We start from the raw sequence: 25665 nt of genomic DNA on the forward strand, positions 1-25665 counted from the left end.
CCCTCGGCGAGATCCAAAGGGGTAGTGGTCTGCTTGGATGTGTATAAGCTAATCCACCCACTGGGGCAGTTGTTCCGGACAGAACAGCGCAGAGTACCATTGGCTGTGGCCCACAGGCAAACGAACGTGGACCGCACGACAGGGCCTGCAGGAAGCGCTGCTCATCTTGCTACTGGCCTTCTCAGCCTGCGGGGCTGCTCCGCTCTTCATTTCAGCTGTCTGTTGTCGGAGCAGGGGACGGAGAGCTGCTCATACGGCTGTACAGTACAGGTGCGCCCTTTGTTTAGTGTGGTAGGCTGGTTGGACAGCTTTTGGCCATATTGGGTCGAAAGATGACTCCCTGGCTAGTCCTGTTTGCTAGTCTGGCCGTATGGGCTTTTTATGCATATACTCTGCGGCGGCTGTGGGCCAATGCTTGCACGCGCGTGTAGTCGATCCCCGGCTACGATTGGCTGGAACGCGGATTCATCTCTATAAACCTTACTTGGGCTCGTGTTCAGAGGCCTGCCTTGTCTTGCATGGCCCAAGCATGTCTGGAGCCGAGTCGACTCTCCTCCATCCGAATGCGAAACCAATAAGCAGCGATAAGCAGCGCCATAGGCTATCCATCCAATGGCTGCCATCAGCATCTTCAGCGTCAGGTTCGCCAGCAGCAGTGGTCGGCGGCCAGTAAGTCGAGGCTACGGAGGTGGTTGTATGAATAGATCGAAGGCATTGCAATATAATAAAGTCGGTAGATCCTCTGCCTGCGGTACATGTCTTTATTACTGTGCGGTATACCCGATCGAATCATGGTCGCAGATCAGTGGCACGTTCTTGTCTAGATGTGCCTACACATGGCCCATGCTTTGTCCGGGCTGCATGCATCTCCGGCTGAATTTCATTGGTATTATTATTGGTGGTATAAACCTTCCCATTTTGAGTTAACGCCGATCCAGTTGGACTGGACTGGACTATATCCCTGCCCGCTGCATGTACTGCACTCGCCCTATCTACACAGATACGTTCCGTCCTTTTAGTCGACAAGCAACATATCGCATTCGTTCGATGCATCCGAACCGCCAATGGTCGCCCCCAGCCACTGCAGCCCGCCATGAGCACCTCCACCCGTCCATGCAACCGCCACGCCTCGTCTTCCTCCTCCACGCTCAAGTCCCTCCCCCCCGTTTCTGTTTGGAAGACGATAATGTTCTGTGCGTGTTGCATTTCCCCGCCACAGTGACTTGCCTGGACACAAACTGCTCCTTTCTTGGCAGACTCTCCTCCGTAGATGTGCGCCAAAGGCTGTATGTCAGATTGCCTCTTCAACTTTAATTCCACCAAGGGAATATCCGATCTCTGTTTGACTAGGCTTGTATTCAATAACTCTTCGATCGATGGATTCTATTTATGACAGCTGCTCGGGTTCATTCGCCCCCACAAGCATGACCTTGACGATCTCAAAGACCGACTTGATTCGACCCACCCATCCAGCGTAGATGATGTTAACCAGATCCCTGGTGACCACAATCGCATCTCCAACATTGTTCATAGGGTACTGGAGCACCGGAGGCAAAAACGTTTGGATAAGCATGGGCCACCGATCCACCGTAATCGATCTCTGGTGACAGACTGCGCGCAGGCCTTCTGGACCACCAAATCGTCCGTAGCCACTCTTGCCGACTCCCCCAAAAGGCAGCGACTGACAAAGATAGTTGACGCCGAAATCGTTCAGATTGCTCATTCCAGCACGAAGACGATCCATGACATACACGCCCTCCTTTTGGTTGCGTGAAAATACATTCGATCCAAGGCTGTAGATGGACGAGTTGGCAATTGAGACAGCTTCGTCCAAGTTCGAAAACTTAAAAACGGCCATGATAGGTGCGAAGGCCTCCTCCTGAGCGATCTTCATGTTGGTTCGAAGATTTGTGATCAAAGTAGGAGTAAAGAATTGCCCCTGAGGGAATTTTGGATGGACAAATCCTTTTCCTCCTGCCACCAATGTCGCTCCATGGCTGACGGCGTCCTGAATTAGGGTTTCTAAGATCGGGGTCTACGTAGAATGGATTGAAAAGATGAGTTACTTGCTTTCGACGCAAAAGGCGTAACAGTGCGCATCACATCCTAGAAGAGAGGCAATAAAAGACATACTCGACCGCTCATAGTCATGGACCCACAGTCAATATTTTCCATCTCCAGAGGTGGGCCTTGCTTCAGCTGCTTGATTCGGCTGTCCACCATCTCGATCAACTTGTCGTGGATAGCCTCGTGCACAATAACCCTCTCAATGCCAATACAGTTTTGACCGCAGTTCTGGAAGACGCCTCTCATCAGGATCGGGACTACGGCTTTCAGATCAACATCCTTATTCACAATCGCGACATCTTTTCCGCCCAACTCGAGAACACAGGGCGTGAGGTTGGTGGAGGCAGCCATAGCAACCTTGGTGCCCACTCCAGGAGATCCAATAAAGGTGATGCCATCCACTCCGCTTGTCACAACTGCCTCTCCACAATCCTGGAAACCAACCAGGAACTGCACCAGATCAGGATCGTGGCCGCAAGCTTCCAAACATGACCGTGCAATCTTGGCATAATAATTCATAGTCGACCAGGCCACATGCTCCGAGGCCTTGATCAGAATTCCATTTCCTGCAAAGATGGCGGTGATAAAGGGTCCGAAGGTGTTGTGAAAGGGATAATTCCAGGATACCAAAGCAGCGACCACACCCATCGGGCGATATTCGACCTTGGCTGATTTGTAGAACATCAGGAGACCCGGGTCACGGTAATCGTCCTTAAGTGCATCCTCGCCATGGGCCAATGTCCAGCGAATACGTTCACAGGTTGTCAGGATTTCGCCAAATTTACCATCGACCATGGTCTTGCCCGTGTCCCTGGCGGCAACCCTGCAGATTGACTCTTGATGACAAAGGATAAAGTCCAACAGCGACTGGAGCACAACCTTGCGCTCCGCAAATGTTGTCTTTGCCCACTTTTCCTGAGCCTTGCGCGCCTTGATAAGGGCAAGATCCACATCCTCCTTGGTGTGGGCACGGATCGTGGCGAGATGACGAGCTGTTGAGGGATCATAGCAGATGATCTGTCCTGGACGCGAGGGCTCCTATGGTTCGCCGATGGCAGCCAACACATGTTAACCATAGTTCTTTGTACGTGAATAAACACCATCCCCGCGGTAATTGATGGAGATAACAAGCCATTGTCTCGGTGTGGGGTGTCTGTGCCCTTACCTGGATGCTCGGGTTCGTCAGAATGCTGCCTCCTTTCCAGCCTGGCAATACCTCTGTTAACATAAAGGCCATTTAATAACGGGATCTTTCGGGTTTTTTTTTTACTTTTCCTCAAAGGTTGGGCGTTGAAATGAATATCTTGCCTTCTGGTAACGCGACTTCAAACGCGATTGAGGGGTAGGGCCGAAGTCGCTCGAACAGAGTGTGACCGATGAGCAAGGCAGCCACCAGGCTGACCCCGCACAGGATGGTAAGCGTGTCCTCCGAGAGAGCTGGAGGGATCAGAGACATGTAGATGAGAGATTGATGGGACGGAGAGAGTGATGAGGAAAGGAAGGAAGTGATGGAGGACCTTGTCCCTTATTCACGCCACTTTTTTTTTTTTTTTTTTTGTATTACGTTCAATCCCCGCGCCTTGACAGTAGGAATGTTTGAGGAAAGTACCAGCACCTGGCCATCGAGACATGCTCAACGTCCACCGGTGTTATTTCTCGGAAACAGCGCGAGCAGCGGTACGAATGGAATGCGGTTCATATCTTCAAGGTCTCTACGTTGTAGCTCCTTCCAGGCGCAGGGTACAATGTTCAAGTTTGAGTTGATGGAGGATCTACGTTTTTTATTGCCGTCTACATTCATTGAGCTATGTCTAGAATTGACTAAGCGTCAGTTGAGGACGGACTGGCTGAGGACGGACTGGTTGAGGACGGACTGGTTGAGGACGTTCTGGTTGGAGGCGCACCTGTTACAGACGTGCTAGTCGAAGAGAAACTCAATGTAGACGAACTAGTTGGGGTCGGGTTGACTGGTTGTTTCGAAAATCCGTAGCCATTAGTCGCACAGAAGCTAGAGCCGCGATTGTTGGCGTCCTTTGGAATCCAGCCGTTGTCGACACCATCAAAGTATGACCACAAGGGATTTGACTCGGTTTTGAAGTTCCAATAGAACCATCCGGCGCCTTGTTCAAAGGCCTCGACTTGCGCATTGAAAAAGTTGCTCAAGAATAGCTTGTAGAGCGCGTCGTACGTGGCAGCGTTGTTTTCGCTAACGCATGTGCTTCCGAGCGACACTGCGGGCGTACCGTCGAAGGTGCCGTTCCAGCGGTGACCCATGCCGACGCCGTTCAAGTATGTGGCACAATCATTGACGGCAACAGAGAACTCTCCTACCATAGTTGGGCCAAATTGCTTGGTGCTCATCGACAAGTCTGAGCCCCAGGTCTGGCAAGCAAACTGTAGTTGAGCTGTGCGGCTCATGCTCATCAGATTTGTGTCAAACATGATGTACTGGTGCGTATCTAATAGGCCGACAATGATTAGGAAGGCAGGCAATCGATTAATTAAATGAGCATGAAATGCAGACTTTCGTTTAGCAGCTGTGAGCAGCGCCAGAAAATTCTCGTTTACCAAGCATCAAACGATCGGCGCCAGGTAAGAAGTCTGCCCAAGCAGCGAGGCCAAGGAAGCCATCGTGGATTACAGTCCAGAGACTCTTGCTAGTGCCGGTGGCAGTACGAATGGTACTGAGTGCTTGAGTATACCAGGCCATGACCTTCTCACCGCCAATGAGATAGGCAGCAGGTTCGTTCAGTGCGCCCATGATAGGACTGACATGTGCATAGTCAGGACTTGAAAAGAATGTGGCCATTTGCTGAACATACGAGAGGGTGCGCTGGGCATTGGCAGCACCGTCTGTGCCATTGATCCAGTTGATCTGACCAGACCTACCGGAATGGTTCCAGCCGTTCTGGGAGCCGGGCGCGGCATGGAGCTCAATCATGACGCGGATGCCGTACTTGCGAGCCCATTCGATGGCGCGCAAAAGATATGTCCAGGAGATATTGGGGACATAGGGCTCGTCTGCTGTGAGGCCACCGAGGGCCCAGAAGCCGATGGGGATACGGACGTGGTTGAGACCGAGGTCGCGAATGCGGATGAATGTGTCTTCGGTGACCCAGCTGGCGTAGTGCTCTTCCAATAATGCCTTGGAACCATCGGGCCCTAAATGTTTGCAGAGCGTGTATTCGTCGATGACGCCGTTTACGACATAAGGGCTGAAGAGCGAGGGGGTGATGAAGGGCTCGAGGACAAGCCAGCCGCCGAGATTGACGCCGCGCATCTTGATGTTACCCGAGGCATAGTCAAAGGGCTCATTGAGGGCTGGGGTGTAGGCGTTGCACTTTGCGGTGTCGTCCTTGGAGGGGATGACAGTTTGGTTGGGTGCGATTGGGACGAAAGTATTGGGGCCCCCATCCTGGCTATGGTCTGCCCCGTTCTTGGATGAGCTTCTGTCCCAAGGTCTGATGACGACGAGGGGGACGACGATGGCTGCAGCGATTATGAGGATGATTAGTACAATGATCTTCCATCTGTGGCAACGGATGCAGGAGCGTCCGTTATGGTCGTTGGCGCGCATGCTGCAAAGGGGGGGAGGAGTGTGATTGATTAAAGGAGCCGCGAGGAGGGGATATGAAGGAGCAGAGTAAAATCGTGCTGTATGAGGCGAAGGAGGTGGAGGGAGGTCGAAGGAATGAGGGCGAACGAGTGCCGAAAGAGTCGATGAGGTGCGGTATCGGGATGGGAATGTTCCCTGGCGTCGCTTCTTTTTCCCCAGGTGTGTCTCGAAAGACGATGGCCAAAACAAACAATGGTCTGAGTCTTGGTTTTGGTTTTAATCGTGGTCTTAGCGTGGTGTGGCACCGGCATGGCGCCCCCCGCTCCCTTGGCCTCCCTCGGGAGCAGGGGCAAAGAAGGTTCGAGGCAGAGACAATTGGCGTGGAGGGCCTCTGTAAATATAACTCTGTTACACAGACAGTGCGTCCGTCAGATATGGGTGAGTCGTCTATGAATAGAACGAATTGGATGGGTAGATCCTGCTGACATTGCCATGCCACGTGCGTAATAGCTTTTTGGGTATAAAGACTGCTCTGCTGCAAAGGAGGCCAGGCCCTTCCCCTCCGCGGACACCGGACACGGACAGCGATCTGGCTTCTCGGCCGACGGCTGCCGTTACACTGTTTTCCAACCTGCCGTGCGTTGAGCCGGCGATGTAGACAGAGAGGGCGCGATCAAGGAAGGGCGCCCCTGAGAAGGACGTTTGTCTCGCTCTTGGGGACGAGCGCCAGGGAAGGGGAGGAGGGGGGAAGTGGGCCAGGCTAGGCCGTGGCAGTGTTGTTGCGGCGTCTGTTTTTCTGGCAGCGGAGCAAGGGCGACGGGGGACTGCTGTCTGGGTGGACCATTGGGGCGGGGCGTCTGCCTAACCTTACTGAGACAGGGTCTGGGCTCCGCTTCAGGAAAGAAAGATCCCCCTGCCCCTCGTCTCTCTCATCTCATCTCATCTCATCTCATCTCATCATCTCCTGTCTCTCCTCTCCGCCCCTCCATCCCCTTCTCTCCTCCCTCTTCCTCCTCCTCCTCCTCCATCCCTCCCTCCCCTCCGCTGCCATCTTCCCACAGATACAGACAGCCAAGGCAGTAGAAGAAAGAAAAAACCCCCCAATGTCCGCAATAATGCCCTCCGTGGGAGGGATCCCCCTGAAGTACATCTCCCTTGTCGTGCTTGCCGTCCAGAACTCGCTCCTCATCATCGTCATGGCCCTTGCCCAGGGTGTCGGCCGCAAGCCCTTCTACTCATCCACTGCCGTCTTCCTTAACGAGATCGTCAAGTTGATCGTCTGCACAGGAATCACCATCCACGAGACCATCAAGGACACCGGTCGTTTCTACCCCCAAGACTTTATCAACGAGGTCTTTGGTGGCGACGCATGGAAACTCGCCATCCCTGCCATGCTCTACGCTATCCAGAACAACCTCCAATACGTTGCTTCGCATGCGCTCGATCCCTCGACCTTCCAGGTCACCTACCAGCTCAAGATCCTCACTACCGCCCTCTTCTCCGTTATCCTCCTCCACCGGTCTCTGCCCGGTCTCAAGTGGTTGGCCCTGGTCATGCTCACCGCCGGCATTGCCCTCGTCAGTCTCGAAGAATCCAACAACAGAGCTTCTCAAAGAAAGGGCGTTCACTCCCCAGACTCAGCCTCGTCTGCTTTAGGAGCTTTACTAGAAGAACAAAAGAACGATGCGTTGTACCAGGCCGCTGCTGCTGCTCCAAGGAACGAGCGTCCCGAGTTCGTGGTCGGTTTGCTTTCAGTCATGATTGCCTGTGTTCTCTCCGGTTTGGCTGGCGTTTACTTTGAAAAGATCCTCAAGAACACTCAAGGATCGATCTGGCTCAGGAACATTCAACTCTCGTTCTTCTCTTTGCCCTTCTCGCTCCTGGCGATCTACCTCAAGGATGGTGAGGGTGTGACAGAGCAGGGATTCTTTGCAGGGTACGACATGCTAGTCATCGCTGCGATCACCTGTCAGGCAGCGGGAGGTTTTATTGTCGCAGTCGTTGTCAAATATGCGGATAACATTCTGAAGGGGTTTGCGACGAGTATCTCGATCATCATCAGCGCCATTGCGAGTGTGGCCCTCTTTGGGTCCCATATTGGCATTGTCTTTGTCATTGGTACCTCCCTGGTCTTGGGTGCCACATATCTCTACTCCCTCCCTGACAAGCCCGTCGTAAAGTAAGTTGCATGCCCTGAAAGAGACATACCACGAATATCCGAATATCAAGTACGACCTCCGACAAGGGACATGGGTAGGCATTGGTCTGACCAGCCCCTTTCTTCCAACTTTTAGATATGTCGATCTGGGCAGTCAATTGGACTCATTCCATGCAGAGGAGGGTCGGCTAGGATCGCCACGGCGGGGAAGCAACGACACCGTGTCAACGCCAACGAGCAATTCGCCCTCAGTGCGCCTTGATAGGATTCGTGGTCAACCATGAAACACTACAGTTGGCTCTTTCACACTCCCTCCACTCCTTCCTTCCCTCCCTCATTCTCTCCTTCTCTACACTTGAATTCATAATAAAGGAACTACAGGATCTCTTTGCATTGTAACCCTGGAATTGTCCTATCGTGTGTTTACAAACATGGGGATGCACTGCTGCAGGGTTTCTTGACCGTAGGGGAGATGGACTGTAAATGGATTTCCTGAACAGCGCTCATAGATCGTACTCCGCCTCTTTAAAAAAAGACGTGGAGAAGGTCTTGTTGCTCTCATCCTCATTCATCTTTTTTTTTTCAAGTCTTCAGCGCGATCCGACATACCCTCGCTCAGATGCTACAGGATCGATTCAAGAGTGCATCCGCCTTTATGGCGAAGACCAAGAATCTCAACCTGCCCACCTCAACAAAACTTTCTGTGAGTACTTTCAGCAGTGCTCTTGTGGCCTTCTGAATATGCTCGCCCGCGTATTTTTCGAAACATCGTTGGACAACACGTCCATGAATGCGCGCCTGCCTGTGGATATTCTAACTCAAACTGTTCATCCCCTCCCCCCCTTCTCCTCCCTCTCTCCCTTTACTCGCGTTGCAAAATAAAAAGCTGTACGCAGATTACAAATTGGCGACAGAGGGACTTTGCACACAGGGACGACCGTCGTTGATCGAATTTGAGAAGGCGGCCAAGTGGAAGACCTGGAAAGAGACAGGAGAACGCTACACACAGGAGCTCAACACCCCGAACACAAATATAGATGAGGACTCTGCGCAGCTCACACTCGAGATAAAGGCGATGATTTCGTATGTGCAGAGAGTCGAGGAAGGGCAATGGGGATGGACATTTGATCCGACGACAACGGATTCGGTAGAGTCAGGGGATAGGGATCTGGATGAATTAGAGGCGTATTTGGGCATGGATACGGACGAGGTCTCGGCGGAGGAGCTGTTGGCACGGCCGTATGTGCCGATTCAGGGGCAGATCGAGGGAGCAACCATGACGGCCTCGGGTATTAGTACCCTCGCCGCGCCTGTGGAGTAAGTTCTTGCTGCTTCAGATAGAATGCAAGCTGTTCTTGGTTCCTCTGTGTGCTTCTTTCCGTGTCGATGTGATGTGATTGCAAGCTGCCACGTCTTCTGATTTGTTATTTGTTTGTGTTCATGTAGGACTGATCAAGGAGAAGACGTGCTTGAATCGGCCAAGACTGGATCTGTGCAGGCAATGTTGGCAGCGTTGAAAAGCAATCCGAACATTGTATCTCACAAGGATGATATGGTACAGTATCATCCACTCACTTTTATATGTCAAGGGTTGAGTACATTTTGATATACCACAATAGTTCTTGCTCACATCCTATCCACGTCAATGAAAAACAAAAACACAACACAGGGCTGCACGATGCTTCATTGGACATGCGACCGTGGATCGCTGGATAAGGTCAGGGTGCTCGTGGAGCAGTACCATGCTGATGTGAATGCGCAGGACGCGGAAGGATCAACGCCCCTGCACTATGCTTGTCTCTCGGGATGGCCAGAAATCATTGCGTATCTGAAGGATCTTCCAAATGTAGATCAAGCAATCAAGGATAACAGTGGTATGACCGCAGAGGAATGCCTTGAATAGCACCGACAATAAAAGCAGAATGAAAATAGAAACAGACTTGCAGTGTAAAAGAAAATAGACAGAGTGTGCTTTACTGACTCGAGAGACGGTCTTGATCGAGGCATATCTTATGAACAAGCGCTGTAAGGATTTCATTGCCGACGGTCTTGTTCTTGATAGATAGTCGCTCCAATTCGTATCCCATCTCCCAGGACTTCCTTCCGAGCTGCCGTTTCCTCTAGACAAGATGAGGTTGACAGTATCTGAAGCAGACCTCGGCTCATGGGACTAGGGTCAAGTGGTCCGGCCTTTGAGCCGATATCACCCAAAGACGCTTCACGTCAGTGGATTCGGCCAGAGCGACTCGCCTAGACCCACTGCCATCCCTGATCAGCCCGTGTGTCCTGATCCTGGTACTAGCTGAGGGTCGCATGTTTTTGAAGCGATCTAAAGCCTTTTTCTCGTAAATTAACACGACCGAGAGCTTGCTGTCAAGGCACTGCTAGCCAGCAATGACTCGTGTCGGAAGATATTCTCTGTCGAGCGCTATAAATGTTGGGCTTTTCTGCCTCAAGAATTCATCTAATCCTTTGATGCGAAGGGCCCGCATCTTGCCCTCCAGTTCTCCTAAGCCTTGAGTCTTGTCAAGACTGTCATTCCCAATACTCCGAATGTCCTCATGAACACGGCCGTTGCTGTCCCTGGAGACAGCACGGCATGAAACCCATCCGAGGCCTTCCATTGCTTGATATTCCTATCCTGCATAATCATGAGTGGCAAAATCTCTGGAGGGTATGATTGCACCCCTTTCGAAAACACTACGCCGATATACTGAGCAACTTCCATACATTTCGTACGGCTCTCATATCTAGATCTGGTCTTGTCCTTGGCATAGGCCCCACGACCGGTACTCAGAATGACGCGTCCTTGGCCTTGGGTTCGACTTGCCGATTGCGTGCCTCGACAATGGTCATGATAAGATCCGTCTCTTATTTTATTTTTATTTTTTTGTCTAAGTATCGATGAATGAATACTGACTTTTGTGTGCTCGACAGACTGTTGCATCTTCTTATCGATCCATTCGATTCCAGTCTGCTGGAACTTGGGATAATTTATTCAATCTTATCGTCCCAGACGTGCATAGGCTTGACGGAAGGGGTTTCATGATACACAGCAGAAATTGAGAGAGAGGGAGAGCTAAAGATAGGATGGAGTGTTATCGTCTAATAGTATAAAGGCAATTCGCATTGCATGTCTGCAACTGATGAGCCAGACGATGTTTATTTGCTTCGTTGCTGCTAGAAAACACTGTTATTACAAGTTGAACGCAATTGCATTAAGGAATCGGTTACTGCGGGCTGCGGCTATTCCGAATAAATATGTACTGGGAGCGTGGACGCGAAAGACAGGGTGTTTAAAGTGTAAGGAGGGAAGGAGGGAAAGCGCAAGATATTGACCTAGTCATCCTTCCTCAGCGTCGGTTCGAAGTTGGCGCCGTCATAGCCGGATCCGTAGCCGTCGCTCGACCGCCGTGAGCCAGGTGTGACTTCGAGACTGGCATCATCGGGAATGCCCTCAATAAAATCTTCCAAGGCCGCTCTTTGCTCACCCGAAGATCCATCCCCGCCCTGGCTCCACATGAGGAACCAGTCTTCTGTCTTCATTACTGCACCGCAGTTACGGAAGATATACTCTTGCGACAACTTCTTCAGTCCGTGTTCCTGTGAAACGCATGCCGCCTGGAAGATCCGTACACAGGTGTCGACCTGAAGGTGATGTCGGTGCAGAATGGAGGCACACAGTTTCTTGAGTCGATCCAGTAGATACATGTTGGCCATTACCATCACATCGCACAGGATGGAGCAGTCCAGATCCACGTCCACAGTGTCTGTGTAAAGGAAGGAGAGAAATGCGAACACGACCGAGTAGGGTTCGGGCAGGACCATTGTCCCTCGGGTCGACTCGATCATCCCGGATGCGTGCATGTTCTTGAAGTGTGGCCAGCGCGTCGAAAGCACCATCCGATGAACGTGAATCTTGCGCATAGAATCTTGAGGGACGATGGTAAAGTCCGCAAACTCTTCGTTGTTCAACATCAGACTCATGTGCCATTGCAGCGTCGGAGGCGGGACCTGAAAGACGCCCAGATACTCGACATTGATAGAGAGGACGTCTCGAAAGTGGTCGTAGGGCTGTGGACGATCTTTTTCCGTGTTGCCCAAGAAGATAAGACTTGGCGAGGAGCCGGGTTCGTCGATGTCCATGCTGCTGCTGCTCTGCAAATGTGGATCGTCCACAGACATTGATGACTCTAGTTGGCGATGGCGCTGCTGCGTCTTCTTCGTGACGATGGTGAAATAATTCCAGGCCCCATCCTCGAGACACCGGTCCACATCTAATTTGCGCCACTCCAGTTGGTCGAGGTCCATGATCCAGAGCCCATAGAGACTGGTCCCTGTCGTCTCATTTGGATACTTGCCAAACACAACGAGTTGATTGCCAATGGCCTCCGAAAAGTGCTGAGATTTCAGTAGGACGACTTTCCCAGTAATTCCGGTGTGGGGGAGCACTCTGAGGGTCGTCAAGTCGATAGAGTGGAGATCTGATACGGTGTTTCCTGCCTCATCCTTCCCCGCGTAGATCCACAACTTACTTCCCACTAAGCTGGCGGAATGGTTGTAGCGTGCAGGTACGGTGTAGGCCTCTGACCACGTCCATGTATCCAGGTTCAGAATTCTCATCTCCTCCAAAACATATGTGCCTAGCGTGGTAAAGCGATGATAAGTTGAAGGCAATTACCGACTCAAGACTGTGCTAGAGAGGGCAAAAGGCAAAACCACAGCATTAGAACTGTTGCAGTTCGAAGCATATGTGGGTACCTACATTTTGAGTTCTTGGCGAATCCACCGTAGACATACATCTTGTTCTTGTAGACAGTTGCAGAGTGCAGATACCGTGCTGGCACCTCGCCTCTGATCTCAGGTCTGGACCAGGTCTTTGTCTGTAAAGAAAAGACGATAACATCGTCGCGGTATTCGTAGTATTCGTTCGATCCGCCTGAGCAAAGAAATTAAGAGAGCAGAGCGACAAATGGTAAGCAAGCTGCTGCTGAGCTGCTGTTGCATCTTTGGCCCCTCCATTTGTTGAGCACAGAGCACCGCTTACGACAAACAGGTAGGCAAGCAAAAGCACTTACCGAAGATAATGATGTTCTGATTCCAGAGTACAGCAGTGTGTCCGTATCGTTTTGTTGGTGGAACACCCTCCTTTGCCTAAAGGCGATTAGAGCGGGTCAGAAATGACAAGGACCAGGTTAGCCGATCGATTGGGTGGTCAAGGCACGCCGCAGAATGAAAATGGTCCGAAAGCAGCACATTTTCAGGAGGAAAAAAAGGCATCTCCCTTTCTAGCGCACAGTTCCTTCCAAACTATGCTATCAACGCCTTGAATATGTTTTGCTGACAGTTATTGCTTGATGAAGTGCTGGTGCTGGTGCTGGTGTTGATATGCTGTGTTGAGAAGATGTTGGATGTGTTCCTGTTCTTGTGCCTGAACTTTTTTTATTATGTGACTAAAGACTGAGCGGGACACCTCTCCAAAAACCTCGGTTGTACAAAAAGAAGAAAAACAGCATGAAGAAAAGGAGATTTACCTTTACACACTCCCAGTTGAGGGTGGCGAGGTCGAGGACATGCAGGTCGTTGGTGACATGTCCACCGCCGCCAAAGAGATACAGCTTCTGGTCGACCCTTGTGAAGGACGGCCGCCAGAGTCCGACGAGATTCTGTCCCGTGGTACCGCACGGCTTTGCAAACTTTATCATTTGTTTGCACTCCTCGTGTATGTTGTTGTGTAGGATGTGCGTGCGCGTGCTTCCTGTGCTGCTTTGTTGTTTGCCGGAGAAAAGGGACAGAAGAAAAGGGGGGGAAAGGGATGATGCCGATGCTGCTGAGGCTGCTTATGCGTTTGCTGGTATCACTGGTATGAAGTGGATGCGTGGTATTGATAAGTGGGCGGTATAGATTGGTATGGCTGGTATAAAGGGTTGGTTGGGTCCTGTTGGCCCTGTTGGTCCTGGGATGGGGCTGCTGTTGCCGTCAGTCTCCCTCTAGGGACAGCCCTGAAGATATATGTGTCGATAGAAAGAGCGGGAGAAGAAGTATTAGGAAAGGAAGAAAAGGAAGGGTATATGCTGTAGTTGCAAGTAAAAGAAAAAGAAAGAAAGTGTATATGAAAGTATATTGACAACGACAAGAGAGGGGGGCTGTGTACGAAAGGGAAGGGGAAGGAGGTGGGGAGAGCAAGATGGGAGATAGAAGAGAGGAAGAGTGCCGATGGGAGTGAAGAATAATGAATGAGGATGAGGATGAGGATGAGGATGATGAATGGGGAATGGGGATGGGAGAGCGAGAAGGAGAAAAGAGAGAGAGAAAGAGTGAGAGTGAGTGAGCAATGAAAAAGGGAAAAGGCGGTTAAGGGACACGCACAAACGACCATTTCGGACGGATGCTTTCTTTGTACGGTTACCGTACACTCCCTCTGGCCGGTAACGGGCACTGTGCCATACTGGAGTATATAGGACCAGGGACATAACCAGGAGCATATCCAGGAAACATATCGGGAAACTCCTCTACTCTACTTCGACTTGCCTTGCAGCACTTCCCGGGATATGTAACAGCACCCATGCACTCCTCATTCCATCATCGTCATCCATCATGTAGCACACAGAGGGACCGTGAACAAACAACACGCACAATTGCAAGTTGCTGCTGCTGCAAAGCGCAGTAAGCGATATAATAATATAGTCTTTCAAGCATTCCAGACAACACCGACATAGAAAAGATCCTCCGCCATTTTCTGCATCAGTAGCTGTTTTATGCGCCTTTTAACTGCCTATACATGAGTCCATGTATGCTATAAATGCCTATTGAGAACACACTTCCACTGCGAACGCGTCGTCTTTTTTTTTTTTTTTTTTTTTTGCTGTCAAAAGAAGCAGTCCGATTGAAAAGAAAAGCCAAGTTGCTTCGCCCGCTCAGATCTTCGACTCAAGCTCAGCTCCAACTCAACTCAGCGGCGGCTGTATTGGGTCCCGACATCCGTCAAGGGAACATACTATGTTTGCAATTCAATCGAAAGTAATAGGCCTGATTAGCGCATAACATCTGAACATCCCAAACTGATTAATCCCTGGACCAGGTTATGACAGATATCGTACCCAGACATCCACGGTCTTTTTCTCGGTAACGCGGCCGTCTTTGTCCTTGTCGATCACGTAGATCGCCTGTCCATCACGGCCTCCCACGGGAATGAACATCCTGCCGGGTGCCTTCAGCTGCCCGACCAGTTCCTCATACAATGAATCTGCTGCAGCACCCACATGGCTAGTTTAGACCACCAGCAATAAAAAAATACCCGCTTGTTAGAACCGTGTTAATCAACGTAGCCAATGTAGTACAATTATGTGCGTACTTTCATCCTTACATGCAGTCGTATGGTGCCTCTTGAGGGAACCCAACGCGTCCATCTGCTGTATGATAGACAACACGTCCTTGATCTAGATATTCTTTGTGGTTTTTTGCCGTGTTTTGCTTGGCGAGGTCGACTAGTTCTGGAATATGCTCTACTCCGACCGCCTTTCCTTCTGGACCCACCATCTCAGCCATGCACACTGTCAAATATCCACTGCCACTTCCAACATCCAGCACTATCATGCCATTTTGAGGAACAAAAAAAAAAAAAGTTTACGACATGTCCACGAGAAAAACGAGAGGAAACGAGAACGAGAGAGGACAGGTACAAAGTACCTTTCGCCCCAGGGAACAAAAACGGCGCCAACCCCTCTAGAGCAGTGGCATGCATATGAGGTGCAGAAATGGTGGAGTTGTATCCGAGGGTTTGAGGTCGATCCTACAAAGATAGCGTCCAAGACAAATCATCAGCCAAAAGGGACACAAGTAGTGACCTGGCAGAAGCTCTCGGCCAGCATCAACTAAAACGAAGACATGCCTCGTATGGCTTGAACTTTGAAAAGTTGGCTCGGTCGACAGCGAGCATCGCTCGCTTGACGGAGTCCGTTTGGATGATCTTTGCGTCAAAGAGACGACCGACCAAGTCTGCATTCGAGACACCAGAGCATCGCCAGGCCATTGTTGTAAAAGTGTGAATTGATTCGGATGCAGTGAAAAGAGTGAAAAAGACGATGGGTTCTGGAGGAAGTGCTGTTGCCGCTCCCCCCCACACAGACGCATTTGTCACATGTACACTGCACAGAGACAGCCCATTCGCGGTGTACCATCAACAAAGAGGGGAGCCAGGGTGGACCAGATACGTACAGCGCAGGACCTGGCATCGTCCTGTCTCTGCCATGTGCAATCGCATGCCCCACCATATCCGATGGCTCCTCTGGCCCCATCCCCATGCTTGGACTAGCACCGGTCCTTGGTCACCCGACCCAGGGAGATACTGTGTTTCCTGGGGATCTGCCGTGTCGCATGCAGTACGGACCCACTCAGGAAATCCATTGCAATTGGTTGAGTTCAACACACTACACCCCGTACGTCATGTTCTATTTCTTTGCCGCTTACCCCATCCCCAGCAGCAGTGCATCTTCCTTGACCCCTCCGTCGTCCTCGCTCACATCCCGCTGCATCACCACAGCACAATACATCACCCACCCCTACATTCTCTGAAAAACAGCAGCTACCCCATGGAGGCTCTGGACCAGCTCACTGCGGACCAGAAGAGCATCCTCGAAGACTACCTCGTATGTCTCAGACAATCCGGCGGAACACAACAGAGACACATTACTCTGGGGTTGAACAGCACTGACCTCCCTTTTGCGTGCAATCCATCAAGCTAGGCCGTAACTGGACAGAATGACCTCGAGGTCGCCATCTTGGCTCTGGAACAGCACTCTTGGCAGCTTGAGGCAAGTCTAAACGACCGCCCTTTGGCTCACTGGCAGTGCCAACGTACGATCCGACTAAAACATCGATTTCTTTTCTTTCTATCCATCACAGACTGCGGTGCAGGCCCAGTTCGGGGACACACGCACGCCTTCAAGGCCAGACGAATCCCTGGGTGGCCTAGGACTTGGTCACGCAACCGAAGGCCAAACCCAGCCAGCACCGCCTCCACCACCTCCACCTCCATCACCGCCTCGCCATGTTACTGCTCCTAGGTAGGCTGTCGTTCATGTACTTGCTTTCAGCAGCTGTATTCCTCGACCAGTGGCGACCTTGTAAAAGGAGCACTAACGCGTTCTCTTTGATCGATTGTATAGGGCAACGAACTCATTTGTAAGAATGTTATAGATGCCCCATACTCAGCACTATCGGTGCCAGCTCGTGTCCGCTGACAAAACTGACCTTTATCTCCACACTCTCTGTCTTTCTCGATCACAGGCGCGCAGTTTTCTTTCATGGTTCTCCTGGCCCATCAACACCATCTGGGGTGTCACCTGGTCCTTCCTCGCCTACTTTTGTAAGTGAACAGAGTTTTGTTGACTCTGTGATATCACACAATTGACTCTGCCAAATACTTATATTCCACCTACAGACACTCTGTTCCCTCAGACATTCAGACAGGCCATTACAGGACAGTCAACAAGGTCTGGACCATCTCGCCCACCACAGGATCCAGCATCAGTAGCGGCTCGGTTCTTGAGGGAATACGAGGAGAGTTATGGCACGGCACACCCAAATTTCTATGCTGGAGGATATTCTGCTGTAAGTGGGCCAACATCGCAACAGTCTGAAATCCCTGATCTGGGAACGTGATACTCAATTGTGCGTTTTCTACTGATGCTTAGGCGCTGAACAAGGCCAAGAACGACTTGAAGTTCCTGGTTGTTTATTTGCATTCGGATGAGCACGATGCAACGGATGCCTTTTGTAGGGAAATATTGGCTGATAACGAGCTCTTGACCTACTTGCGCACCAATGAATTCATTGTCTGGGGTGGGAATGTGAAGGAGACCGAAGGATTTCAAGGTACGGCACTGATCACCATACTGGTTGATCACCACATTGGCATGTTGAACCAGATTCTGCCCTTCTGCGTTACTAATCGAGCTATCTGGTTCCCTACAATGATCGTATCATAGTGGCCACAACGCTCCAAACGGTCAGATATCCCTTCATTGGGGTGATTGCACTTTCTCAGCCAACAGCAGGATCGTCCGCGACAAAGATGGTGCTGATCGACCGTATCGAGGGACCCTCAACAGCAGATCAGATTATCCAGCGTCTGACACAACAGGTCAATCGTCAATCAACAGCCTTTGAGCGCCTTCGCGCAGAACGAAGGGAACGCGAGCTGGCTCGCGAAATCCGGCAGCAACAGGACGACGCGTACGAGCAATCCTTGCGCGCCGACCGTGAGAAGGCCCGTCAGCAGAAGGAAGCACGAGAGGCTGCTGAGCAGCAGGAGCGCGAGCAGGAGCGAATCGAAGCAGAGAAGCAGGCGGCTCTGGAGCGCAGAGAGCGCCATTTGAAGTTCTTGTTTGAGACTCTGCCCGAAGAGCCCGCTGCGAGCGAGGATGGGTGTGCCAGGTTGAGTTTCAAGTTGTGGAACGGAGAACGCGTGATTCGTCGATTCCGCGGCACGGAACCGGTGGAGAACGTGTATGTCTTTATTGAGACGATCGAGTTCCGCGAGAATGGGGCAAAGGCAGGGTTGGAGTTTGAACCAGAAGAGCATGTGGGCTACACGCACGAGTACGACTTTGTTTTGATCTCGCCGTTTCCACGCACGAAGGTCATGGACAAAGCGAAGCTGATCAAGGACGAGCCAGCACTGTGGCCCAGTGCCAGTTTGGTCGTGGAGCTCGTGGGTGAGGATGATGAGAATCAAGAATAGACGATGTATACCAAATGTACACATTTACCGTAAAACACTTCCAATGCTGTTCTTTTAAACTGAGGTTTATTAGAAGTACAAGGGTGCTTGCCGTTATGGTTGACGATTTAAAAGTCCATGTCAACTTGATGGGATGAAAGGTCTTCTCCTTCACCATTGTCTACCTTTTGTGCTTCGGACTTTGCTCGGATCAGCTCCATCTAGTGGGGAAAAAAATGAGCAGGTTGTGAACAGTTGTCCGAAACGTTGCAGAAAAACGTCTCATCGATGTCGATCCATTCGATTTCAAGGGAAATCTAGTCCAGTCCCTTACCTCAAATTTATTCTTCATGCTTCCGACGTTCTGGATGAGTTCTGTGAGGGCGTTTCCAAGGACATGTGCTGGGGTTGTGTCGGGAGTGGTTTGGACCTTCAGGATAAAGTAGTGATCTAAAGGATGTGGCATTTTGTATCCTGCAAACAGCACCTTTGGATCCTCGAGCAATTGCCTAAGAGAAAAAAAAAAAAAAAAAAAGAATCATCAATTGCCTGCCGTATGATATAGTGGATATAGTGCTGTGTTAATTGTATCCTGCATCCTCCAGGATTGAATCTGTTGAAGCTCCTTTAAAGCTGTGCTATGCAACCTACATTCTGAGCATATTAGCGAGTGTATGGTCCTCTTTTTCGACTTTGAACGTGGCTGCGTTCGGGATCTTTGTGTCGGGTGTGATGGTGAGCCTAAGGGACAGGGTAAGGTAGTGCGCAGAACACAGGTCCATTTTGTTAAGACACAGAGCTGATCCTCACGAAGCTTCTTGGGATATGGCGATGCACGGAATCCACAAGACGCTTTACTTCTTGACACCATCGGGCAAGACAAAGAGCTCGAAGCGATCGGGGGCGTTCATGATCTCTGTATGTGTATGTGTATGTGTATGTGTGTGTGTATGTGTATATGTTTATGTATCTGCTGTGTCCTGTCGAGAGTTGCCGGTGCTGGTGCTGGTGCTTGTCCTGTCCTGGAATGATGCCAAAAGTGATGCGCGGATCCTTTTTTTTTTTGGTGGCCATTTTTTATACGTACGATGGAGGAGCTGTCTTGCGGCTTACTAATACGTCATCGAAACGCCCATTCGTCCGGCCTGCTCTGTGCACTTGCAGCAGGCGACGGGACAGACACGCACACGCACCCCCTCTGTGAGGACGCGTCTGCAGCAACACGCACTCGTTCTCATTCGCTTCTTTTTCTTTTTTTTTTTTTGACATCGCCTGCCAATCAGTCAAGTCTGTTCACCATCGCCAGCAGCAATCATCCTACGGACACCATTACATTCAACAAGAAGAAGCACATCACCGACTACCCAGTTCATCCCTAACCGAGACCCCATAGTCCAGCATGTCCCGCAGATACGATGCCCGCACAACCATCTTCTCACCAGAAGGTAACGAGTCTCTTCTTCTGACAAACCACCCGTCCAACTCGACACTCGATCAGTGAACAGGGGAATGACCGAGGATAACTGACAAGAGGATATATACAGAAGGACACAAGCGGCGTTATCGGGCCCGAACTGAGAGATCAATTGAATACTGATACCAATACCTAACGCGTCGCTTTTTTTGCCATTAGGTCGCTTGTACCAGGTAGAATATGCCATGGAGGCCATTTCCCACGCCAGCACAGCGCTCGGAATCTTGGCCAAGGATGGACTTGTGATCGCCGCAGAAAAGAAGGTGGCCTCCAAGCTGTTGGACGAGACCAAGGGAGGCGAGAAGATCTATATCATCAACGAGTACGTTTTACTACGTTCAAATATCATGCTACTGTGGATGTGAAATCAGTGCATTCGTGTGCAATATCGTCGAGGTGTTGACAAAGCCTTTTTTAATAATCTATGTTATGTGCTCGCTCTTTTCCTGTAGCAACATGATTTGTGGAGTTGCCGGCTTCACGTCGGATGCCAACATCCTGATCAACTATGTGCAGACGGCGGCACAACAGTACCTCTACACATACAACGAAGACATGCCCTGCGAGCAGCTTGTGCAAAAGCTCTGTGACCTCAAGCAAGGATACACTCAATATGGAGGTATATCAGAACCGACATGATGGATAATGCAAAACCACATTTTACTCTTTCGAATGCCCTTGAATTGCTTCAAAGCAACAGCTAACAAGGCTGCGATTGTTTCTTGTAGGCCTTCGACCTTTTGGAGTGTCATTCATTTACGGAGGATGGGATGAGCACCATGGTTTCCAGTTGTATCACTCTGATCCGTCGGGCAACTACTCTGGATGGAAAGCCACCTGTATCGGGGCCAACACAGCGAGCGCCCAGGGCATTTTGCGGCAGGAATACAAGGAGGAGGGCGTCACCCTACAGGAAGCAAAGAATCTCGCGATCAAGGTGCTCAGCAAGACTATGGATACCACGTCATTGGGGTCTGACAAAAGTAAGAAAAAGCCAATTTCAATGTGTGCTCTGCCATTTTACCTGTATTTTTTATCAGATTATCAGATTGTGCCGATGCTGATATTAATGCATGCCTCTGGAAAATCTTTAAACCTGCGATAGTTGAGTTTGCGACGTTGGAACTGGTGGATGGAAGAGTGGTGCGCAGGATCTTCAATCAGGCAGAAATCGAGGCCCTGTTGAAGGAGAACAACTTGTTGACCAAGACTGAGGAGGCTAAGTAGAAAGAAAACAAGCGGGAAGGAGTAAAAAAAGCGTCGTTTTCCGTATATAGAAACTATTGTTTTCTTTCAAGAATTACAAATAAATCTCGGCGATGAACGACTACAACAGCACACACACAAGCATATACACTGTAATTGATGGGAGTACTGTGGGAGACCAAGGTGTATGATGCACGCTGATCGCGTCGATCTTTGAAATGCGCGTTCTATTTAATACAGCGGAAGAAGCAGCAGCAGCAGCAGCAGCAGCAGAGAAATGCCCTTGTCGCCATCGATCGATGTGAATAGAAAAAAATGCGTGTGGCCAGTCAATACGTGTGCAAGAATGAAACGTTTGCGCATTAAAAGAAAGGAGTTGTTTGCGGCTGAGTTCGATACAGCAGAAAGACAGCAATGGAGCGACCTAGGTGCTTGCGCGCGCACCCGTAGTATCAGGTCCATTACAATGGTAAGCAGGGAGAGGAGGGGGAAAAGTTTCCTACAGACTACCAACATCGGGATGGCAAGAAAAAGAGTAAAGGATCAAACGATAGGGGCGACTGTGCTCTCTGACGAAGCGCACATAGCGCACCAGCGTCATTGAAACATTCTCATTTCAGGCACGCTGAATAAGGGATTGTAAATTATTAAAGCAACGGAGAGATACAGAAGGCAGCGATGGTGAAGGGTTGAGACGAAGTTAGGGCGGAGACAGCGTTTCTCTTTGCCCTTTGGACGTTCACATGAGTGTTCTTTGCTCCGCTGCATACCACAAGGCATAGAGAAGGGTCGTTTGGGATGTTTACGGCTCCTACTAGGCTACGAATGCAGCGGACGACGTGGAACACGAAGGCCAGTCGGCAACTGTTACCGAGGTGCACAGTGGTGCGGACGCCGATAGAAACGATTTTTGCCCTTCTCTTATCCATTCCTCAGCTTGGGTCTGGTGCAGGCCTGGACCCGAGGACGCTGGTGGTGTTGCTGGCGAGAAAGAAAGCGGGAGAGACGGAATGTGGTGCCTGAGAGAGTGTCTTTTGGACAACAGATGTGCGTTCGGAGGCCAAGACGCAGAGGCAAGATGGTAATCGTCGCTTTGTCTTCCGCCCCTGGCTTGCAAGGTTACAGTTGCAGCTGCAGCTACATAGGCTGGATCTATTTACTTTGCTTAGGCGCTCATTCGCGCTTTTAAGGTTATCGCCAAAGAAAACAACGGAGGGGAGAGAAACCAGGAAAGCAGGAAAATGTATCTATGAGAACATATGCACAATCCCACATACCCGTCAACAGGCACCAGTCTGTCCGTCCCACTGACAACATCAACAGCAACGACATCATCAACAACATCAACAACATCAACAACATCAATAACATCAACAACATCAACAACATCAACAACATCAACAACATCAACAACATCAACAATAAAGTGGGCGGTTGTCTTCAGCTTTGTTCGATCTCTGTTCCCTGTGAATGGATGTGCACTCCTTATACGCGCCGTGCTCTCTGATTTGTTCGATTCGTTTCCGATCTTGCGCGGGGCTGCGACTTGAAAGAAAGGGTCCGTCCTCACCTTTAATCCCAGTGGAGCCGTCAAATGTTCTCTGCTTACTAAAAAACAAAAAAAAAAAAAGTATTGCACAAGACGAGCCCAGTGTGTAAATTGAGAAACCCGAAGTGCCGTACACGAACATGAATGGTCCATGAGAGAACGGCGCTAGTTATTCATGAATTGATTCCACCTGTCTGGTCGAAAGGCAGAAAATGCCGCTCTCGAATACAGTTGTGCTGTCAGAACTGGAGGATTGGGTTGGCGCATTCTCGCTTAAGGTGGAGAGCCTAGGGAGGGCTGAAACCAGCCATCGGGAATGTGAATAGCAGCACGACCCGTCCATCTAGTCTATCTGCAGTGATAAAAAGCAGAGGTTTGTAACTACAGGAGTTTTGCTTAACAAAATATTCATAATTGACAAGGTCTAACCAAAAAAATCAACCAGCACAGTCCTCTGATAAAAAGTGTGCCCGCAAACTCCGGTAGGCCCAGAAACTCGGACACAAGACTATGTTATTTTGTTTTTATTTGTTTTTATGTTCCTGAAAAGCATGCCCCTTGTGTGGTGCACAGGATGCGTCGGGGCAGACAAACGAAAAATACGGGGGCTGCTTCTGCCAAGGTGCAGCCGCAACTGAGATGCTGCCTGGATCTGTCAAGTTAAAAAAATCCTGCCCGGCCCCATGTTCCCCATGCTGTAGCACGAACTGGGTTTCATGTCTCCGTATAGATGCGTGTCAAGACGCTCCAGGGTGGTAGGCATGGTTCATCCTGGCTGGTTGACGTCATCTCCAAATAAGGCCTTGTTGTATCATAGTACCCACTGTGACATCAGGCCTGGCAGTGCTCCCTACAGAAAGGTTGCTGCTAGAAGCATCGAGAGAGCATTGTTAGAAGTATCCGGTGCATGGAAGACAAAGAGCCGCTCTCATGCTGTACCCAGCATTTCTGTCCAGGAATGTCTCCAGATAGTACATGAAATGGTGGGAGGGCGAGATGATCGGCAGGGACCAGTCTTGTTTGGCGTGGTTGTGGAGCACTACATCCCTCTGAACTGGACTAAGCTTAGTTGAACTGGACACGCCTCCTTGTCCTTCCGCCTCCGCGACTACATCCTTCATCAGCGTCACCCCTCCTCTCCCTTCCTTCCGTTTGACCAAAGAATGAGAGGATCCATTCAGAGTCAGATACCTATGCAATCCCTGCATCCTCATTTGTCCCTTTCCCTTGGAGAAACTGTACATCTCTATACGTGAAATCGGCCACAAAAGGCAAAAAAGGGCTGGATCCAAAAACAGAACAGGTGGGGTTCATGATACTGGAGGCCATTGAAGACAAGCATTTTTTTTTTTTTTTTTTTCGCGCAAGGGCGGCTGACCAAGTTTCGACTCCATGCACTTCCTCAACTGCTACGATTCCCCTCGCTTCCTTCCTCCCAGGTCGAAAAAGTGTTTTCTCCCAGAGGGCTAACGAGTCAACAACAAAAAAAAAAAAAAAAAATCTAGGTCGAGACATGCGGATGCCATGACATCGCTTGCATTTGAGAATAGCTTAGTAAGGAGCGCTACAACACAATCGGGTCTATCGCTGTAGAACATCATCGCCAAGGCATATAAATATCGTTCAGCTGCACCACACCAGCTTCCCTCCTTTGCTTTCCCCCTACCTTTTCTCCTTACTCTCTCACTCCACGCCACGGCCCGCTCAGACTTATTGTGCGGACCAAGGGAGTACTCCCTCGCACCACACACACCTCCGGTATGCCTCGCTGCCCGTCACACATGTTCTCGATCCCCATGTGTATGAATGGATATTTTACCTATTATAGTTTCTCTAATTGCACATGCGCTCACTGCACCTCCTTTCTCTTTCATGGCCCACCGAAAAATTTCCCAATTTATCTCACAAAGTTAGCCAACTCTGGGTGAGTAGAATCAAATACTGCTTTCTCCGGGTTTCCCTTTCTTCCCCACGGACATGTACGCACACACAACACACGCACACAGACACATAGGCACACAGGAGATAAGAGACAAAAGAGACTACGCAGATAGTATAGATTAAGATGGAACCGTTGGCCAATGGCGGTCCATCGTTGCCTCTGTGGACTGAGCACACCGACAGCACAGCCTCCAATACCACTGTCGTGGGTCAGATCAATCGATCTCACTCTCAATTTAAACGCCTCGACGGTGTGGATGGGTGAAGAGTGGATCGGGAGTGTGTAAGGCTGCATAATGAGTGTTCGTGCTAAATCGCTAGCTACATACCGCATACATTCCAATACACCTGTTCTTGTTTATTCTATTTATTTATTATTTTAGTTCCGCCATCGTGGGTATTACTCTTATCTGTATATCTGTACATCTGTATCTATGTAAGCTGGCGTGAGCATTGATAAAAAATAAATGATTCGAGTTATTGCCTAAAAAAAAAAAAAAAAGAAAAAAAAGATAGACGTCTGTTGTCATGAGGTCACGGAGCAGCTGAAGCATGGGTACTTGTAGGGGCTATTCACGCGGTGTAACCTACACTCGGACAGGATGGCGTATGTGTGTGTGCGTGTAGGGGAGATGGGATTTACGGTCTGTTGTGTGCCATCAATTAACAATGGATCCTATTCTGTCTTGAATAGACTGGGTCGCTATTCTATCTTGAAAAGACTGGGCCGCTATCAAAGCGAACAATAGGGTAGGTTAAGGTGCATTGTGTAAAAAAAAGAAGGTGCGTATTATTTGTTGACATTCCCGGCATGCGGCTAGCCTTTTCTGTCGACCACAAATGATCGTCGCAATCTTTTGCATTTCTATCTTTCCTCCGCTTTTCGGTCTCTGTAACACTTGTGTGCAGTGTGGTAGTTCTCGAGGCGAAGAATAGACGGCGGTTGATGAGGACGGAGCCTGCTCCATGAGCTATCCCCATCCTCTCGCTG

At 50.1% G+C, this 25665-nt stretch overlaps 10 protein-coding genes across 10 annotated transcripts; 4 read left to right on the forward strand and 6 right to left on the reverse strand.

The window, feature by feature from the left end:
- Positions 1-1296: 1296 nt before the first annotated feature.
- Positions 1297-3575, reverse strand: BC939DRAFT_15697 (Aldehyde/histidinol dehydrogenase). The gene is made up of 4 exons (XM_051550257.1): positions 3376-3575; positions 3233-3285; positions 2134-3105; positions 1297-2035 (listed from the first exon to the last, which is right to left on the reverse strand). Exons 1-4 carry the CDS (start codon positions 3521-3523, stop codon positions 1388-1390), a joined length of 1821 nt encoding a protein of 606 aa, XP_051407238.1. The 5' UTR covers positions 3524-3575; the 3' UTR covers positions 1297-1387.
- Positions 3576-3888: 313 nt separating this feature from the next.
- On the reverse strand, positions 3889-5644 carry BC939DRAFT_402919 (glycoside hydrolase superfamily; the record flags this gene model as incomplete). The annotated part of the gene is made up of 2 exons (XM_051552706.1): positions 3889-4526; positions 4636-5644. 2 exons carry the CDS (start codon positions 5642-5644, stop codon positions 3889-3891), a joined length of 1647 nt encoding a protein of 548 aa, XP_051407239.1.
- A 1094-nt stretch (positions 5645-6738) lies between these two features.
- Positions 6739-9684, forward strand: BC939DRAFT_507619 (nucleotide-sugar transporter-domain-containing protein; the record flags this gene model as incomplete). The annotated part of the gene is made up of 6 exons (XM_051560901.1): positions 6739-7802; positions 7918-8054; positions 8369-8484; positions 8668-9098; positions 9228-9336; positions 9451-9684. 6 exons carry the CDS (start codon positions 6739-6741, stop codon positions 9682-9684), a joined length of 2091 nt encoding a protein of 696 aa, XP_051407240.1.
- A 1299-nt stretch (positions 9685-10983) lies between these two features.
- BC939DRAFT_15851 (uncharacterized protein) lies at positions 10984-13158 on the reverse strand. Its single transcript, XM_051550265.1, has 4 exons — positions 13038-13158; positions 12860-12935; positions 12547-12720; positions 10984-12424 (listed from the first exon to the last, which is right to left on the reverse strand). The coding sequence occupies exons 1-4, from the start codon at positions 13059-13061 to the stop codon at positions 11121-11123; spliced, it is 1578 nt and encodes a 525-aa protein (XP_051407241.1). The 5' UTR covers positions 13062-13158; the 3' UTR covers positions 10984-11120.
- Positions 13159-13309: 151 nt separating this feature from the next.
- On the reverse strand, positions 13310-13486 carry BC939DRAFT_386717 (uncharacterized protein; the record flags this gene model as incomplete). Its single annotated transcript, XM_051551825.1, has 1 exon — positions 13310-13486. A coding segment is annotated over one exon (177 nt), but the record flags the coding sequence as incomplete, so codon positions are not given.
- Positions 13487-14642: 1156 nt separating this feature from the next.
- Positions 14643-15947, reverse strand: BC939DRAFT_15876 (protein-L-isoaspartate O-methyltransferase-like protein). The gene is made up of 5 exons (XM_051550270.1): positions 15673-15947; positions 15471-15573; positions 15148-15370; positions 14882-15047; positions 14643-14778 (listed from the first exon to the last, which is right to left on the reverse strand). The coding sequence occupies exons 1-5, from the start codon at positions 15811-15813 to the stop codon at positions 14734-14736; spliced, it is 678 nt and encodes a 225-aa protein (XP_051407243.1). The 5' UTR covers positions 15814-15947; the 3' UTR covers positions 14643-14733.
- Positions 15763-17491, forward strand: BC939DRAFT_15869 (uncharacterized protein). The gene is made up of 6 exons (XM_051550269.1): positions 15763-16429; positions 16526-16594; positions 16686-16846; positions 16949-16964; positions 17070-17393; positions 17477-17491. Exons 1-5 carry the CDS (start codon positions 15866-15868, stop codon positions 17154-17156), a joined length of 897 nt encoding a protein of 298 aa, XP_051407244.1. The 5' UTR covers positions 15763-15865; the 3' UTR covers positions 17157-17393; positions 17477-17491.
- An 18-nt stretch (positions 17492-17509) lies between these two features.
- BC939DRAFT_402918 (uncharacterized protein) lies at positions 17510-18525 on the forward strand (the record flags this gene model as incomplete). Its single annotated transcript, XM_051552705.1, has 2 exons — positions 17510-17657; positions 17771-18525. Coding segments are annotated over 2 exons (903 nt in total), but the record flags the coding sequence as incomplete, so codon positions are not given.
- A 190-nt stretch (positions 18526-18715) lies between these two features.
- On the reverse strand, positions 18716-19415 carry BC939DRAFT_402942 (DNA-directed RNA polymerase; the record flags this gene model as incomplete). The annotated part of the gene is made up of 3 exons (XM_051552707.1): positions 18716-19013; positions 19156-19245; positions 19363-19415. The coding sequence occupies 3 exons, from the start codon at positions 19413-19415 to the stop codon at positions 18716-18718; spliced, it is 441 nt and encodes a 146-aa protein (XP_051407246.1).
- A 310-nt stretch (positions 19416-19725) lies between these two features.
- On the forward strand, positions 19726-21317 carry BC939DRAFT_416387 (nucleophile aminohydrolase). Its single transcript, XM_051553007.1, has 5 exons — positions 19726-19949; positions 20138-20300; positions 20431-20597; positions 20707-20961; positions 21084-21317. Exons 1-5 carry the CDS (start codon positions 19904-19906, stop codon positions 21203-21205), a joined length of 753 nt encoding a protein of 250 aa, XP_051407247.1. The 5' UTR covers positions 19726-19903; the 3' UTR covers positions 21206-21317.
- The last annotated feature ends 4348 nt before the right edge of the window (positions 21318-25665 follow it).

The sequence above is a fragment of the Gamsiella multidivaricata genome, assembly GCF_025024155.1.
Source record: "Gamsiella multidivaricata strain RSA 2152 chromosome Unknown BC939scaffold_100, whole genome shotgun sequence".
Taxonomy (NCBI): domain Eukaryota; kingdom Fungi; phylum Mortierellomycota; class Mortierellomycetes; order Mortierellales; family Mortierellaceae; genus Gamsiella; species Gamsiella multidivaricata.

Bases quoted from the DNA above. Each gene is read 5' to 3' on its own strand.
- BC939DRAFT_15697 (XM_051550257.1), bottom strand. From the start codon at position 3,523: ATGTCTCTGATCCCTCCAGCTCTCTCGGAGGACACGCTTACCATCCTG. The intron at 3,106-3,232 runs GTAAGGGCACAG...GGCGAACCATAG, and splicing joins TGACGAACCCGAGCATCCAG to GAGCCCTCGCGTCCAGGACA. The intron at 2,036-2,133 runs GTATGTCTTTTA...CATTCTACGTAG, and splicing joins CCATGACTATGAGCGGTCGA to ACCCCGATCTTAGAAACCCT.
- BC939DRAFT_15851 (XM_051550265.1), bottom strand. From the start codon at position 13,061: ATGCCTTTTTTTCCTCCTGAAAAT. The intron at 12,936-13,037 runs GTGCTGCTTTCG...AATCGCCTTTAG, and splicing joins CTTTTTTTCCTCCTGAAAAT to GCAAAGGAGGGTGTTCCACC. The intron at 12,425-12,546 runs GTAGGTACCCAC...TTACCACGCTAG, and splicing joins ATTCGCCAAGAACTCAAAAT to GCACATATGTTTTGGAGGAG.
- BC939DRAFT_15876 (XM_051550270.1), bottom strand. From the start codon at position 15,813: ATGGCCTGGCGATGCTCTGGTGTCTCGAATGCAGACTTGGTCGGTCGT. The intron at 15,048-15,147 runs GTAAGGATGAAA...GGTCTAAACTAG, and splicing joins GAGGCACCATACGACTGCAT to CCATGTGGGTGCTGCAGCAG. The intron at 14,779-14,881 runs GTACGATATCTG...TTGCAAACATAG, and splicing joins AAAAGACCGTGGATGTCTGG to TATGTTCCCTTGACGGATGT.
- BC939DRAFT_15869 (XM_051550269.1), top strand. From the start codon at position 15,866: ATGGGTTCTGGAGGAAGTGCTGTTGCCGCTCCCCCCCACACAGACGCA. The intron at 16,430-16,525 runs GTATGTCTCAGA...CCATCAAGCTAG, and splicing joins GCATCCTCGAAGACTACCTC to GCCGTAACTGGACAGAATGA. The intron at 16,595-16,685 runs GCAAGTCTAAAC...TATCCATCACAG, and splicing joins AGCACTCTTGGCAGCTTGAG to ACTGCGGTGCAGGCCCAGTT.
- BC939DRAFT_416387 (XM_051553007.1), top strand. From the start codon at position 19,904: ATGTCCCGCAGATACGATGCCCGCACAACCATCTTCTCACCAGAAG. The intron at 19,950-20,137 runs GTAACGAGTCTC...TTTTGCCATTAG, and splicing joins AACCATCTTCTCACCAGAAG to GTCGCTTGTACCAGGTAGAA. The intron at 20,598-20,706 runs GTATATCAGAAC...TGTTTCTTGTAG, and splicing joins AGGATACACTCAATATGGAG to GCCTTCGACCTTTTGGAGTG.